General features: G+C 37.0%; 1 protein-coding gene across 1 annotated transcript in view; it reads left to right on the top strand.

Annotated features, from left to right (window-relative positions):
* Positions 1-17144, top strand: part of SLC35A1 (solute carrier family 35 member A1) — a 34286-nt gene that overhangs the window by 15903 nt on the left and 1239 nt on the right. Inside the window, exons 3-7 of the mRNA XM_033234562.1 lie at positions 6646-6805; positions 7295-7447; positions 12475-12541; positions 14522-14698; positions 15149-15283. Of these exons, the coding sequence (XP_033090453.1) occupies positions 6646-6805; positions 7295-7447; positions 12475-12541; positions 14522-14698; positions 15149-15283 (692 nt within the window). The remainder of the gene's footprint in view (positions 1-6645; positions 6806-7294; positions 7448-12474; positions 12542-14521; positions 14699-15148; positions 15284-17144) is intronic.

Consider the following 17144-nt stretch of genomic DNA (forward strand, 5'->3'; position numbering starts at 1 on the left):
TAGTTTGCCAAGAGCTGCCTTTTTGCTGTATCTTCATGTGTTGGAGAGAGAGATGACTCTGGCCTCTTTCTCTTCTTATAAGGCACTAATTCCATCATGAAGACTCTACCCTCATCACCTCACTAAACCTAAGACCCTCCTCCAAATAATAATCACATTTGGGGATTAGGGCTTCAACATATGAATTTTAAGGGGTAACACATTTAGCCCATAGCACATTACACATACAATAAAACATTCTTTTTCTGCAAGTGTAATTTTGTTGACAGTGATTTTTGGTTTCTATTTATATTTAACTCGAGATTCCTCCCCACTCCCCCATCCTTGTTGATTATACTTAAAACACCCTGGAAGTTTTGGCGTGTGAAATTATACTTATTTCAATAAGAAGTTAGAACTGGAAGAAAAAAAGGGAGTGTGGGAAGGAATTAATGGATGGCTACTTTGATAGATAAGGTTGACATGGTCAAAGTAGTAAATGTTACGTGCAAGATATTGCTGGGCACTGTGTGTGATGTACACTGTACCCCGCTTTCCTTTTTTTTTTTTAACACAAATATTTTACCTTAGAGGTGGTTTCATGTCAGTATATAGAAATCTATCTCATTCTTTTTAAAAGCTGCATGATATTCCATTATATATAGGTACCATATATACCAGTCTGTATTGATGGGCATTTGGGTTGTTTCCAGTCTTCTACTCCAACACAAAGATGTAGTAATTATCTTTGTAAATATACTGTTGTGCATATGAATGATTGTATCAGGTAACTTATAAATTAAAAGAGAAATTAGTAAATTCTGTTTTGAGGGAGGGGCAGATTAGCAGTTGGATATTGTGAAAGCTGTATATGTAAATAAGATTTTTTTTAAATATTTGAATTTTTTTTTTTTGAGACGGAGTCTCGCTCTGTCGCCCAGGCTGGAGTGCAATGGCACGATCTCAGCTCACTGCAAGCTCCGCCTCCCAGGTTCACGCCATTCTCCTGCCTCAGCCTCCTGAGGAGCTGGGACTACAGGTGCCCGCCACCACTCTTGGCTGATTTTTTTGTGTTTTTTAGTAGAGACTGAGTTTCATTGTGTTAGCCAGAATGGTCTCGATCTCCTGACCTCGTGATCTGCCTGCCTCAACCTCCCAAAATGCTGGGATTACAAGCATGAGCCGCTGTGCCCGGCCAAGTATTTGAATTTTAAGTTATCAATTTCTGAGCTATAATTTGGTTGAAAGATAATACAACATTTAAAAATACTTTTTCATAAAATTAATTACTGCTGCAATTCACGGGAAAATTGTTAGTTATAATGCTTTACTAAACCCTATCACAGCTGTCAACAGTTGAGATTTAAATCTGTCATTGTTAGTATAAAGAAAAGGAAGTGAAAACACTTTCATATTGCCTTAGAACAAAGGAACAAAGTCAGCTTTTTTTTTTTTTTTTTTGAGACAGGGTATCACTCTGTCACCCAGGCTGGAGTGCAGTAGCATGATCTTGACTTACTGCAACCATTGCTTCCTGGGCTCAAGCAATCCTTCTGCCTCAGCTTCCCCAGTAGCTGGGACTATAGGTGCGCACCACCACAGCCAGCTAATTTTGTAGAGATGGCGTTTCACCATGTTGTCTAGGCTGGGCTTAAATTCCTGGACTCAAGCAATCCGCCTGCCATGGCCTCCCAGCGTGCTGGGATTATAGGTGTGAGCCACTGCGCCAGGTCAAACAACTTTTTATTGTTTGCTGTTCACCATAGTTTATAAAGACTATCCCTAGCAGGATGTGTAAATGTTAATGTACATATACTTCGGGTGTGTTTAGTAGCAAACCAAGTATATCTTAACTTTGAACTACATATCCATATTAAGACCAGAGAAAATTCTTTTACTGTTTCATAGTATTGTCTAGAGAAATTAATGTATCTGTCAAATACGTATATTAGAGATTATATTATAGATTATCCAACTCTGTTTATTTCTCCTTCTGGTTTACATTTTCAGTACCCTTTTGGACCCATGCTATAATGGGTTCAGGGTGTTGGGGAGGAAATAAAAATCATGTCCCTCATATGAAGTGTATTTTTGTCCTCAAGTTGACTTCATTGTTGGTTTTTTAACGTAGCCCCTCAAAGTCTTTTAAGTGAGTTAATTATACTTAACTTTGTAGATAAGAAATTTATAAACAAAATTTAACTTTCTTAAGCTCATGAGTAACTTCTGCTGTGTTCCATTTTGCACAGTGCGTCGGTAACCTAGCCAAGAATTTTATGCCTCTTGTTAGATCAGTAGCTGGAAGAATGAGGCCTATTTTTGACCAAACATAGGTCAGAAATAATTGGTTTCAGCCGGTTGATAGGAAATTTAGGGGGAGAGGCAGCAGCAGAATCTCTGCAGTCAACATGGAGCTTCAGAATTTCTTCAGGTAACCAAAGGTTGCACAGTCTTATTACAATGATAAAAAGAATTGTTCAAATAGAAAACTTAACAAGGAAGACTATATCTAAAAAGAAATTTAATATATGCTTTTGATTATATATGCTCTTTCTCCTAGCTAGCAATGTCATTTATATAATTAATAAATTTGTTTTTAACAGGTGCTCATTAAGGTGCTTGTGATTTGATTTCTAAGAAAATAAGTTCAGGGCCAGGTGCGGTGGCTCACGCCTATAATCCAGCACTTTGGGAGGCCGAGGTGGGTGGATCACTTGGTCAGGAGTTCAAGACCAGCCTGGCCAACATGATGAAAAACCCCATCTCTACTAAAAATACAAAAAAATTAGCCAGGCATGGTGGTGTGCACCTGTACTGCCAGTTACTCGGGAGGCTGAGGCCGGAGAATTGCTTGAACCCAGGAGGTGGAGGTTACAGTGACCCAAGATCACACTATTGCACTCTAGCCTGGGTGACACAGCGAGACTCCATCTCAAAAAACAAAAAATCCCAAAAACAGAAAATATAAGTTCAGGACAATAGAAGAAAAAGTAACCTTTTTACAGTATATTACAGTATATTTATGAGTGATCATTTGTTTCTGTCTCGTAGTAAAACAAAAAGACAGATGATTACTAGTGTTTCCTAGCAGATACATTGCTCTTGTTACTTTTATATAACTTCAGTGAGTAAAGCTAAATATAAGATTAAGGGCTGTATTCTTAATAAACACATTAACTTAAGCAGGATTTAACCTGATTAATACTGAAATTATTTACCCTCTTCTTTAAAACTTTCTGTGTGGTAAGATTCCCACATATTCTTTCCAATACCTCCTAAATCTCCTCTGTCTACTTTCTGATACTTTTCTGTTATTCTTTTACTCGTTCCTTTAGCATCCTCTGTTTTTTTTTGTAACATTTCAAAATATCTTTTGTAACATTGCTATAATCTTTTGGTACTACAGTGATAATTGTACTTTCCAGCACTTAACATTCTGGTATACCTTGGTTTCTTTAATGTCTACATTAGAGAAGGAACCAGAAAAATATACCTTGGCCATCCTGGCAGTGAAAAAATAGCTCCTAAGCATCCAACAAAAAGGATATGGCCAAAAGAGATAGATGTGAAGGTTAATCCTGACACACTGTACTTTACTTTTTGCTCCATTGAAGGAAAGGAGTACTGAGATTGGCTGCTAATTTGTTTCCTAAGCCCTTCTTTTTATGTGAAAGCCGAAAAGGGAGAAGCGATAAGAAAGAAAAGTGAGGGGGAGAAAAAGGACCACAGCAGCCTTTATTGGTGCAGGTATGGTAATTATTTGGAGTAGCAGTTGGATCCTTAAGTAGCCCATATTCTGACAGGACAAAGAGACCAACCCTGTTCCTTGGAGAGCTAAAACACTATTTGTTACCAGTGAAGGCTTCTAATGTCTTCTTTTTTTTTTTTAAAGAGATGGTATCTTACTCTTTCACCCAGGCTGGAATGCAGTGGTGGCATCATAGTTCACTGTAGCTTCAAACTCCTGGGCTCAAGTGATGCTCCCACCTCAGTCTCAAGCGTAGCTGGGATGATAGGCCACCACTCCTGGCAATTTATTTATTTATTTATTTATGAGAAGGGGTTTTCCTCTGTTACTTGGACTGGTCTCCAACTCCTGGCCTCAAGTGATCCTGTTGCCTCAGCCTCCTGAATAACTGGGATACAAGTGTGAGCCACCACACCCACCAAGGCTATAATATCTTTAACAGGTGGAGGTAAAGTGGCATTGCCCATAGCTGGGGATTAGGGAAAGGATAAATAGCCATTATATTGTAGCTTTTGAATGTTTAGCGTGAAGAATCTTACACCAGGAAATAAATGAGTATGGGAGGAGGTGGAGTGTGAAGTATGGGCACAAGCAGCCACCTCTCAGCAGTTCCTTTTGGGTATCACCTTGAAGACACATCATCAGCGTATGAGTCAGCATTTTAGAAGGGCACTAAAACTTGCACTTCACACGGTCTGTAAAATTTGTATCTATGCTATCATGATACTAGAGATAATTATAATGTTCAGTTATCTTCTCTGATACATCACCTTATTAAGGTGATTATTTTACATTTTAATCTCTAATATTTCATCAATTTTATAATTGAGGAGAAAACATGTTGACAATTATTCTTTATACTCTATTTAAGATGTTGGCCAGGTGCGGTGGCTCATGACTATAATTCTAGCACTTTGGGAGGCCGAGGTGGGAGGATCACTTAAGGTCAGGAGTTTGAGACCAGCCTGGCCAACATGGCGAAAACCTGTCTCTACCAAAAATACAAAAATTAGCCAGACATAGTTGCCTGTGCATGTAGTCCCAGCTACTCGGGAGGCTGAGGCAGGAGAATCCATGAACTTGGGAGATGGAGGTTGCAGTGAGCCGAGATCACACCATTGCACTCCAGGCTGGGTGACAGAGACAGACTGTGTCTCAAAAAAAAAAAAAAAAACAAAGCAAAACAACAAAGATGTAAGGAAAGTATATGGGGCATCTTAGAATTGCATTAAGCAGTTTAAAAAAAAGCCAAACATTAAAGAAATCTTCAGACTCCTGGAAAACTCTCCTACATAGATTTTTTGGTGGACAATCTGTGGTATTTTTGGTATTCTTTTGCTTTTCGAATAGAGTTTGTAGTCCACCACCAGGCTGTATGCGTTGCTTTTCAGCATATAGATTTAACACTGTGGTGTGGGTGTTGGATTTGGTAACACAAAAAGATCTGTAACTAAGAAGGATGTCTTTTGTTTCTGTGGCTTAGGTCAAAGTTCCTGTCTTATTAATTAAGCATTTTCTTGGAGTTAAATGTTCTACAGCAAATAAATAGGCACAGGTTAGTCAATTTAATATAATGAACTTTTGCTTTCTCTCAGAACTTAGGTAATTATATTTGCAGCATTTAAAAATGAAAAAATTCAACTCACAACTGTTGATTCTAATATTCTAACCAAAAATACAGAATCTCCTTGTGATTATCAGACTTTGAGTTGGAATAGAGCTCTTTCACCAGCAAAGTATTATGGTTTTCTTAAGGATATCGTGAGCTGCAGTTAGGACCATTATTATAAAGCACTTTTTTGGGGTATTGGTGCTTATTATAAAACATTGTTTTATTTTTATTTTCAGGAAATCAGTGAGCTGATTTATAATACAGGAAATATAGGCCAGATTAGCCACATCCTCCTGAAATAGTAATAGCAAAAATAATAGTTAAGAGCATGCATAATCAATATGCAGTCAAATGGTAAACTTTACGTACATTAGAGATATAGTTTACTTTGTTGGAGTTAGTAAATTTTTCAGATCTGCTACAGAATTATACAGACATTAAGTATGATGAGAATATTCTTACATAAGGATTATGTACTATATTTCATAAGTACTAAATTAATTTATAAATAATACTGACCTGACTCACTCTATTCCTGACCCACTTAATGAACTACCAAAGCCTCTTTATTTGCAATTAAATCTATTGTAATTAAAAAAAAAAAAAAACTTTAAAAATAGGCCAGGTGCCGTGGCTCACGCCTGTAATCCCAGCACTTTGGGAGGCCGAAGTGGGCAGATCACTTGAGGTTTGGAGTTTGAAACCCTGTCCCTACTAAAAATACAAAAAATTTAGCTTGGCATGGTGGTGGATGCCCTGTGATCCCAGGTACTCAGGAGGCTGAGGCAGGAGAATCACTTGAACCCGGGAGGCGGGGGTTGCAGTGAGCTGAGATAGCGCCACTGCACTCCAGCCTGGGCGACAGAGTGAGACTGTCTCAAAAATAAATAAGTAAAAATAAAAATGGATATGCAAACTGATCAGTTAAGAAGAAATCAGAGTGAACTTGATGAAATACAGTTAAAGTAGCAGGGGTAATATCGCAATATTTTTATAGGTAATATCAGCAATTTTGTTTTCCTAATCTCATTATTTAATATACTAAAATCTCTCAGAGCTTTGACCAGAGATTGATAGTGGTAAATCTAGTTGTTGTTGTCATATTTTCCCAAACAGAACTATAATTTTTTAAAGAGGATACATTATTGGTATGTTTCTTTTAATCTAAAACTAGTTAGAAATTATTAGTTTACTAAATTACAGCAAACATAGTATGCCTGTCCTGTGTTTGAAGAAGTCTTACTAAAAGAATGCTCTTTAATTTTCTTCCTCACCATCCTCTCATCTCCCCCTTTTGTTTTCAAAGAGAAACTGGTAGTCTGGGTAGATTCAAAGCATCTTTAAGAGAAAATGTCTTGGGGAGCCCCAAGGAACTGTTGAAGTTAAGTGTGCCATCATTAGTGTATGCTGTTCAGAACAACATGGCTTTCCTAGCTCTTAGCAATCTGGATGCAGCAGTGTACCAGGTAAGTGGAGTTAATGATAATGAAAAGCACAGAATCTTTGATGGTAAAAAGAGTTTTTATTAACTATCATATTATCAAGTTTTTTTTTTTTTTTTTTGAGATGGAGTCTCGCTCTGTTGCCCAGGCTGAAGTGCAGTGACGTGATCTCAGCTCACTGCAATCTCTGCTGCCCAGGTTCAAGCAATTCTCCTGCCTCAGCCTCCTGAGTAGCTGGGATTATAGACATGTGCCACCACACCCAGTTAATTTTTTTTGTTTTTAGTAGAGATGAAGTTTTACTATGTTGGCCAGGATGGTCTTGATCTCCTGACCTCGTGATCCACCACCCACCTCGGCCTCCAAAAGTGCTGGGATTACAGGTGTGAGCCACCGTGCCCAGCCATTATTAAATATTTTTTATTGATAATTGTGTCAATGATATCAGAAATAAGATATTTGTATCAGAGACTAACATTAACTGAATTTATTAATTTATTCTTTTGTTTTTAGGTGACCTACCAGTTAAAGATTCCGTGTACTGCTTTATGCACTGTTTTAATGTTAAACCGGACACTCAGCAAATTACAGTGGGTTTCAGTTTTTATGCTGTGTGCTGGAGTCACGCTTGTACAGTGGAAACCAGCCCAAGCTACGAAAGTTGTGGTAAGAAACAAAATGCACACCATAACTTCCCATAAATAGAAAACTTCCTTAAGTCTTATACCGTTCAGTTACATTGATGCATGCAGCATGACTACATTTCTTTGATTTAAAGTAGCTTTTGCCTTATAGATAGGCCTTTTTTCTTTAGCATATTATTAGGGATACTACTACTTATTGGTTGTTTCTCAGAGGAGAATATGCATAAAAAATGTTAGACATGGAAGCTACCTTAGAAATAATGTATTCCACCCCCTCCATTTTATGGATGACAGTCCAAAGAGGTGAAGGAACTTGTCCTAAATTAGTTAATAGCTAACTTGTGACCACAACTGTGCCAGTTTCCATACTGTATATGTTTAGAACTTCTAGACCTCTTTCAAACATCTCAGAAACACTGGGCAAGGTTTTTCTGCATCTAGTTTTCATCTTCTCCCTCAACTCTCAGTCTCTGGCACATCTCCTTACTGTCAGTGATAGGGATGACAAGGGGAGGAGTGTTCTTACTGATAGTTGATAATTATCTCTAGTTTTTAAGAGTTAATGTGAAGGTACATAACTGATTTTTAAACAGTTAATGTTAAGATACATACATGTTTTTTTTCTTATATTTTATGCCTCAATCAGTTATTTCCCCAAAGAGAAACAGGAAATGGGATGCCAGTGAATAGTTTGTAAAGGTCAGGCGTTTCCTACAGTTGAATATTTACTGTGTTTAACTTTTAGCAAACGGACTATGGTTCTCTTAGGAATGGAAGGCGGCTGGGATGTACAGTGCTTGTGAACAGTATCATATCCCCACCCTCCAGGTCTCCTCCTTCCCCAATTAAAACCCTACTGTTTCTTTCTGTAATATGGTTTCTAGACAGAGACTTCCTGATCCCTGCCTTCTGCCCCTATGCTTTTCCTTATATTTCTCTCCTAGATGCATTCATGTATCATTATTCCTCAATATATCCTAAAACTTCTCTGTCTCCCGATGTTGTCTAAGTAGTATGAGGCACAACTTGGTAATTACCCCTTTGTTCTGAATACTGGAGACTTGTTATACAGTCATGCGTCACTTAACAAAGAATATAAGTTCAGCGTTCTGAGAGATGCATCATTAGGTGATTTCATTGTTATGCAGATATCATGGAGTATACTTACACAAATCTAGATGGTATAGATTACTTACTACACATCTAGGCTGTACAGTATAGCCTGTTGTTCCTAGGCTACAAACTTCTGTAGCATGTTACTGTGCTGAATACTGTAGCCAGTTGTAACACAGTGGTAAGTTTAGTGTACCTAAACATAGAAAAGGTACAAATACAGTTTTATCTTACAGGACCAGTTTTGTATGTGGTTCATCATGGATTGAAATGTCATTATGTGGTACATGACTGTTAATTTCTAGGGGGCAGGCAATCTATTTTACAATTGATCATAAACCACTATATGTAAATGTGTCACCCAAATAGTTCGTCTCAAATGTATCTTGTATCCATCTCACCCCACTGTTTCCTCAATCTGTCTGCACTGCTATGCACTCCTCCAATACTGGTTAAGTGGGTTCCAAGTGTCAGGACTGGAATAGACTCTCGTTGACACCAGAACTCAAACTCTGGCTCATTCTAAACCAGAATGCAGGTTGTGTTTGTATTTATTAAGCTTACCTTGTTAGCCTTGGGTCATTGCTCAGCCCCTTGGGTTTTTTCCAGTTCTTATCCATTATTAGCTTCTCCTTTGGGTATTATGCTTTCCAGAGTCAAAAAAGATATGCCTTCTAGGTCTTTAATGAAAACTTTAGATAGAACAGGACCAGAGCTCTGTGGCTGTACCTTTAGAATTGTCTCTAGCTTGATCTTTTTCTTGCTTACTGAACATTTATCATCTCTCATAGTTTTTATGGGTCAGGAATTTGAGGGTGCCTTAGCTTGCTGGTTCTGGCTTCAGGCTGCAGTCAGCTGAAGGCTTGACTACGGCTGGAGGATCTGTTTCTAACGTGGCTTATCTTAATGCCTGGCAAGTTGGTATTGGTGGATGGTCTAGCTTGATTTTGTTCCATTAACTAGCATTTTTCTGTATGAGCATTCATGCACTTATGGATTGTATCTTTATCCTTACATTTCTGTGTTGTCTATAAAAATATTATGCGGCTGCGCACAGTGGCTCACGCCTGTAATCTCAGCACTTTGGGAGGCTGAGGCGCGCAGATCACGAAGTCAGGAGTTCGAGACCAGCCTGGCCAACATGGTGAAACCCCATCTCTACTGAAAATACAAAAAACTAGCTGGGCATGGTGGCGGGCGCCTGTAATCCTAGCTACTCAGGAGGCTAAGGCAGGAGAATTGCTTGAACCTGGGAGGCAGAGGTTGCACTGAGCCGAGATTGCACCACTGCACACCAGTTCGAGTGACAGTGCGAGACTCTGTCTCAAAAAAAAAAAAAAAAAATAATAATAATATGCAGTCTGTCAGATTTCTTGCCAAACATTATCCCTATGGAATTCCCCTCATCACTTAACATTAGGAGTCATTTCAGTAAGGAAATCTGGTATGTTTCACACTTAGTGAAGTCACACTACTTTCCCCTGATGACTGTTAAACTTTTTAAGTACAAGTCATCTCTAAATCTGTTCTAACATTTTGTTGGTAATCAGTGTAATAATAACAGCCATAATCATTTATATGGCACTAAATACTAGCATTATCTAAATGCTTTATATATACTAACTCACCTACTTTTCTTGATAGTCTTTTAAATTTATTTAGCTAGGTAGTCTAGGCGGGGAGAACTGCTTGAGCCCAGGAGTTCAAGATCAGCCTGGGTAACATAGTGAGACCATGTCTCCACAAAAAAATTTAAAACTTAGCTAGATGTGGTGATGCATGCCTGTAGTCCCAGCTACTTAGGAAGCTAAGGTGGGAGGATCACTTGAGCCAAGGAGGTTGAGGCTGCAGTGAACCATGATTGTACCACAAGATCCTGTCTCAAAAAAAGCTTTAATGCCTTACAGTATTTTTGCAAGCCTCAACTTATTGAGTTTTCGATTTCTTGATACTATTCTTAAATTCCTGGTTAAGAGTCCTCTTGGTGATCTATACCTGAGTTTTGTTCTTGTAAAATCAATTCAGTGAAGATGCCCTTATTTAAACATGTTGATTTCCTTATGTATTCTTTTTTTTTACTCTTCACCAGAACCTCCTTCTTCAGTAACTCTTAATCTTTCTTGAATCATCTTCTCACGAGCCATGGAATTCTAACTTAAAGTTTTACATTTTTGAATTTTGATTTATTCAGGACTGGAGCACATGTCTCTTAACTGTGCTGTGTTTGGCTCACGCTCAGATCACATGGTTGCTTTCTTCCAAAGTTTCCATCACATCTACTTCATCACCCAGTAGTTTCTTGTCAGAATCAAGTCCAGATAAGCCGTTTCCATCACTATTTTTCCTAACTGTAGAGAGATTAAACTGGCAGGAAAGTCAAGAATTGTTGGGATAGGTGATATCTCAGTATGATTTTATTCTATCTATGTCAGTCCTGAAATTTGTATTAGGAAGGTATCCTTGTTAATAATGTGTAGTCTATAGCAGTGGTTCTCAAACTTTTGTGTACATCAGAATCAACTGGAAGGTTGGTTAAAACAGATTGCTGGGCCCATTCCCATAGTTTATGGTTCAGTAGGTCTGGGGTAGAGCCTGACAGTTTTTATTTCTAACAAACCCCCAGGTGGTACCACTGCTGCTGATCCAGGGTCCATACTTTGAGAACCATTGGTCTACAGTATCTTCTGTTTCTCCTTTTATCTTTATGCAAACATTTTAGACGAAGCTTGCTCTCTCAGGTACCATAAAGTGGTACTTTTCTTATATCAGGCTTATTTATTTTGAACAAGGTATATACTTGTCATATTATAGTCATGAATCTCAACCCACTAATTTCAGTGATACTATTGAGATAGTATTTATCTTTCAGGAAAGACTGATGAAAGATCCTGACAGTTTAGAAAAGAGAAAATAAAGTGAAACAGAGGGTTAGGACCCATATACTTGGATCTGTTAGCACTAGTCTCACACTATTTTGGTTATATATACTTGTCAATTTTGCCTACATAAGAAATTAAGAACCAGAGCTGTGTATTACAATCTTCTTTATTCATTTAGTATGTATCTTCGTCCATTTTCTGCTGCTATAACAGAATACACAGAGTGGGTAGTTCATAAAGAAGAGAAGTTTATTTGGCCCATGGTTCTGGAGGCTGGGAAGTCCAGAACACAGTGCTGGCATCTGGTGAGGGTCATTCTATGGCAGAAGGCAGAAGCGATCCCACGTGACAAAGAGGGAAGTGGGCTGAACTCATCCTTTTTATCAGAAACCTGCTCCCTCGATAACTAACTCATTCCTTCAGTAATGGCGTCAATCCCTTCTTGAGGACAGAGCCTTCATGACCTAATCATCTCTTAAATGCCCACCTCTTAATACTGTTACAATGGCAATTAAATCTCAACACGCATTTTGAAGTGGACATTCAAACCATAGCTATGTGTATAGACAATGTTTATCTGGTACACAGAAGGTATACTAAAAATTCAATAAATTGGGGAGTCTTAAGAGGCAGCACTTTATCCTGTAGGTGATGAGGAATAAATAAGTTAAATTGTTATCGTTTTCAGGATTGATGGTATAAGCTTTTAAGTTAGAGTGATAGTAGAAATTAAAATTAAGTAGCATGCTGACTTGGCCTGTTCAAAAGTTCATGCTAGAGTGCTTATTGATATTAGGAAACAGTGGGCACACAATATATTAAGCATATACTATGTCTGTGATTTGAGGAACACATTTTTCACTTAAGCCAAGTGCCCTGGTTAATTTCTGGAATGGTCTTTTTGTTTGTTTAGTTGTCTTATTCTGTAGAATAGCTGTGTCTGATGTGGAATATACTTTTAGTAAGACTGTAACACAGGTTTTTGTATTTATTTGGACTCTTGGATGAACTCTTGTTTATTAGTCACTAAAAATAACTTTAAAAATTAATATTGCAGGTGGAACAAAATCCATTATTAGGGTTTGGTGCTATAGCTATTGCTGTATTGTGCTCAGGATTTGCAGGTAAATCATGAAAGCATCGTTTTATTCTTTTGTCATATTTTTCGAAAACATCAAACTTTAGACACCAGTCTAGTTTATCTTGCTTTCTCAGTTTTATTCCCATTAAACTTTATCTTCTTGCTTATATTTAGTTTTATGTCAGCTGTTTTTTCAGTAAATGTATAGCATCGTTCAACTAAGTTCAGACTCAATCCCTGTTCATACTTGCAGTTAACTACTTCTGTTATCTATCCTTGACCATCTCAGTCTGGCCCAAAACCCAAAAGTAAATGAAAAAAGACCTCTGAAAATGGAGAACATTAGCCTTCAGAAAGCCCTTTCCTTTTTTCTGGAACTGCCACTATCGTCAAATCAGATCCTGCTGCTTTAGGTTGTTAATATTGCCACCTAAATATCTTTTTTTCCCCTGTAACCTCAAGTTCTTTCTCTGCTTTAACAGGTTAGGAGCTATGGAGTAGGATGATGAGGTGGGTCAAGAGTACCTTAGAAAGCATAATACATAAAACTAACAACCAAACAGGGAGGAAAGACAACACAAAATCACTAACATCAAAAATCCATGGAAGTCTGGAGTTGTACGTGTAGGGACAAGCACTCCTGCAATGCATCAAGATAAGAAAGTATGAATATTAAGTGTAACATAAAAAGTTTTAGAAATAGTTCCAGCAGAGATGATAGTTTTTAATATATTCTGCTTAAAGCTTTATGTGGAATTTATTAGTTATAGCTATATATCTTTATTATATATCTTTATTTGTACCTATTTCAAGTCAGGACTCTATTTTTGATTAGGAAAGCAGGCTGAATACAGAAGTAAAATACTGCTTGTAAATAAGATGTTGTATAGGAGGGGAAAATATGGATTCAGGAATATACTTAATGATAGCATTGTGTTCTAGAAACCAACAAATTGGGAACAAAAATTGAGTTACCTAAAAAATATACTATTTGATTTTTTGCAATATCTTGAATAAATGATTATGTTCAACATTTTATTAACTCACTCTCTTAATACACAATTGAGGAAACAGAGGGTGGTTTAATATCTCTCTGTGTTTGGGGTAACTGGGCACTGGATAAATGTTTTTCCCAGAAGGTAAAATCAAAGGTGAAAATAAGAATAGCTATTTTATGTTCCCATTCCAACACAGACTCATCAAAAATAATCTTGTTTTTCGTTAGACCTTTTAGTTGATAAATACTTCACTGGCAATTCCTAAGGCTCTAACGTGATGTTTATAACTAAAATATTTAATGGCTTTGTAAAATATGCATTCATTTTAAGTATAAATCCGGAGAGACAGGGGACTTTTGTGGGGGAGGGGTATCATGTACTCCTTTGAAGTATCTGAAAAAATCTATGGACCTTCAACTCCAGAAAAATGCACATATACACAAAATTTATTATCCAGTTGGGGAGTTCATGATCCTTCTGACCTTGTGTATGAACTTGGCTTGTGGAACCCTGCTTTAAAGGAAAATGGCTTCACACAGCAAATTCTACTTACATTTTGGTTGTTACTCTGAAAAGATTCCTAGTGGTGATTATAGACTATATTGCAGAATTAGGAGTATTCATTAGTAGGCAGATATTACAGGGGTGTGTTTATAATTCACTCTTAATAGTGTAGTTTTTCAGCTGACCAAAGCAAATAATTTACTGGCGTTAAGTAGTACAGAGAGCTTTTGTGGTCTATCTTACTGCTATAATAAAGGCAGAAACTGTCTTAACAGCCTTCTGTTAAATGTAGCTTATAAACTTTCCACTGTTATTCTATATACTTTGTAAAAACATAAATTTATAATGTACAGTATGCCATGTGTCACAACCTACATAATAAGTGCACATTTAAGTAAAGTATGTTTTGTTCCCCAAATCATATACTTTATATATCTCTAGGATATTGTTCTAAAGGAAAGACATTTTAAATTAATTTATAGTAACCTTTAATGTTTGCATGTCTAATTTTCTTCTTTCAGGAGTATATTTTGAAAAAGTTTTAAAGAGTTCAGATACTTCTCTTTGGGTGAGAAACATTCAAATGTATCTATCAGGGATTATTGTGACATTAGTTGGCGTCTACTTGTCAGATGGAGCTGAAGTTAAAGAAAAAGGATTTTTCTATGGTTACACATATTATGTCTGGTTTGTCATCTGTAAGTATCCAGGAATTAAAGGTTCTTAGTAGATCCTTTATTTTCTTTTTTAAGTTAGATGTCCATTTTAAGCTCTTATAACATTTTGAAATTAATCCTTTGATACTGTAAATACCAGTTTGAATATATTTTCATTTTATTGACTTAGATTTGATTGTGAAGGCAAAATTGCTTTGGGATAGCAATGCCCCCAAATATCTAACGTATTAGCAAAAATTGTGTAAAATTTAGTGCACCACATAGCCCTCTGGGCATTGTTTTGGAAAAACAGTATTATATAGGAACTACTACTCAATTTTAGCACAAACTCTCAGATGACTCCTAAGGAAAACAGTGTTTTCCTTTTCCTAGGTAAATTAGTATGGCATCTCTGGGGATGAAAATTGCCTCACCATTATGTAATGTTTCATTTATTTGAGTGATAAGATTTTCTTTCTTTCTGTATACAAGTTCTTGCAAGTGTTGGTGGCCTCTACACTTCCGTTGTGGTTAAGTACACAGACAACATCATGAAAGGCTTTTCTGCAGCGGCGGCCATTGTCCTTTCCACCATTGCTTCAGTAATGCTGTTTGGATTACAGATAAGTATGTCTTAGTTTGTGTCGAGTTTTTAACATGGAAAAGCCTCTCATTTCCTTGATTCATATATTCCTTTATTTAAAAGTGGCAGTTGGCCATACTGTTTACAGAAATTCCTAGTTTTGTTACTACAGTTTATTCTACCCATACCGCTGTTCATAGTTGTATGGGATGTGGCTAAGCAGTACTTTGGTTGTTTAAGTGGTCTTAGAGCTTAAGACGAGGGGTACTGGCTCTATGTGAAAGTGAAGGGACGTTTTTTGCAGTCAAGGCCTCCCTGTATTTTATAGGTGTTATATAGGACAACTCGAGTGACTGAATGTGATAAGGTACTCAAGGAAATACATATAAAGATTTTAGGAAATTATTTGCAGCAGTCTTTAGAAGAATGTAGAAAACATCTTTTATTCCTCCCTCAGCTTGTACTTTCCAACTGGTTTGGATTCGGGTATGACATGGTTTTGAAAACAAAATCAAAATCTAGATTTTGTCTTTTATATCTTTGTTTCATTCAATATGTAATTAATATAAAACTCACTAATATAGCTGGCATTCCAGTACCACTGCTTTGCTAGTCCTAATATAACACACCCAGCATTAATTTGGCTTCTAAATTATTTAAGCAATGATACTGACTTAACATTTCAGGGTGCTTTTATAGTGTAATAATTTTCTTTACTGATCAATTATTATAACAAACCAATATATGAAGAATAGCTATTAAATATATCAAGTAAAAGAGACCTGGCTTATATTTACATTTCATTTTTAAGTTGACTCCTGTCTATAAATGGAAATAGGGAAAAGCCAATGTTTTAGAAATTTTAGAAAACCATGTATAGTGTGTGGCAAATCTTGTCTGTACCATTTCTTAACTGTGCAACCTTGGGGAAGTTATGTACCCTGGGTGACACTTTCTTCATCTGTAAAATGGGAATAATATCACCTATTGCCTAGGGTTGTTTTCAGGTGAAGTGCTTTAGAGTAGTGCCTGGCACTACTTACCAACCACTTACCATTTCAGTCATCAGGTGCTTATAAGGTTTCCCTTAGATATTTTTCTACCCGATTTGGGTCAACTTTTAGTTGTAATTCTGATCTATCTTTATGTTCAACAAAATCCTTATAGCATTGCTCATAAGAAGTACATAGGAACAGTATAAAATGCTTTTGCTTAATGTTCTTACTGATGGTCAACTAACATGTCTTAGCAATCTTTCAGTTAACTGTTTAGATGTAAGTTTTTGTCCTACCTTCCCCTCTTTTGAAAGCACAGCTGGTTTTTTTTCAGTTAGGAGTGAACTAAAATAAAGCGTGATGTCATAGAAATATATTTGTCAAGTTAGGACAAGTTATATTTTGGTTTCTTGTATCCTGATTTTTAAGATTAAGATGAAAAAAGGGGCCAGGCATAGTGGCTCATGTCTGTAATCCCAGCACTTTGAGAGGCCAAGGCGGGCGATCACCTGAGGTCAAGAGTTCGATACCACCCTGATCAATATGGAGAAACCCTGTCTCTACCAAAAATACAAAATTGGCTGGGCATGGTGGAGCATGCTCCTCCCAGCGACTTGGGAGACTGAGGCAGGAGAATCGTCTGGACCCGGGAGGCAGAGGTTGCGGTGAGCCGAGATTGCGCCTTTGCACTTCAGCCTGGGCAACAAGAGCAAAACTCTGTCTCAAAAAAAAAAAAAAAAGATGAAAAAAGGGTTAAGACTAGTAGTAAATTATCGCCTCATCTCCTATTAAGAAATTATGATTTTTTTGATTTGTTTAAATAGTCACCTAACTGAATTTAGTTATCTTTTACTCTAAACTTTCACAGGTTCGCCAATTCTACCACATTTTCTTTTGTACTTATATATAT

The sequence above is a fragment of the Trachypithecus francoisi genome, unplaced genomic scaffold (genome assembly GCF_009764315.1).
Source record: "Trachypithecus francoisi isolate TF-2019V2 unplaced genomic scaffold, Tfra_2.0 Lachesis_group15, whole genome shotgun sequence".
NCBI classification, from domain to species: domain Eukaryota; kingdom Metazoa; phylum Chordata; class Mammalia; order Primates; family Cercopithecidae; genus Trachypithecus; species Trachypithecus francoisi.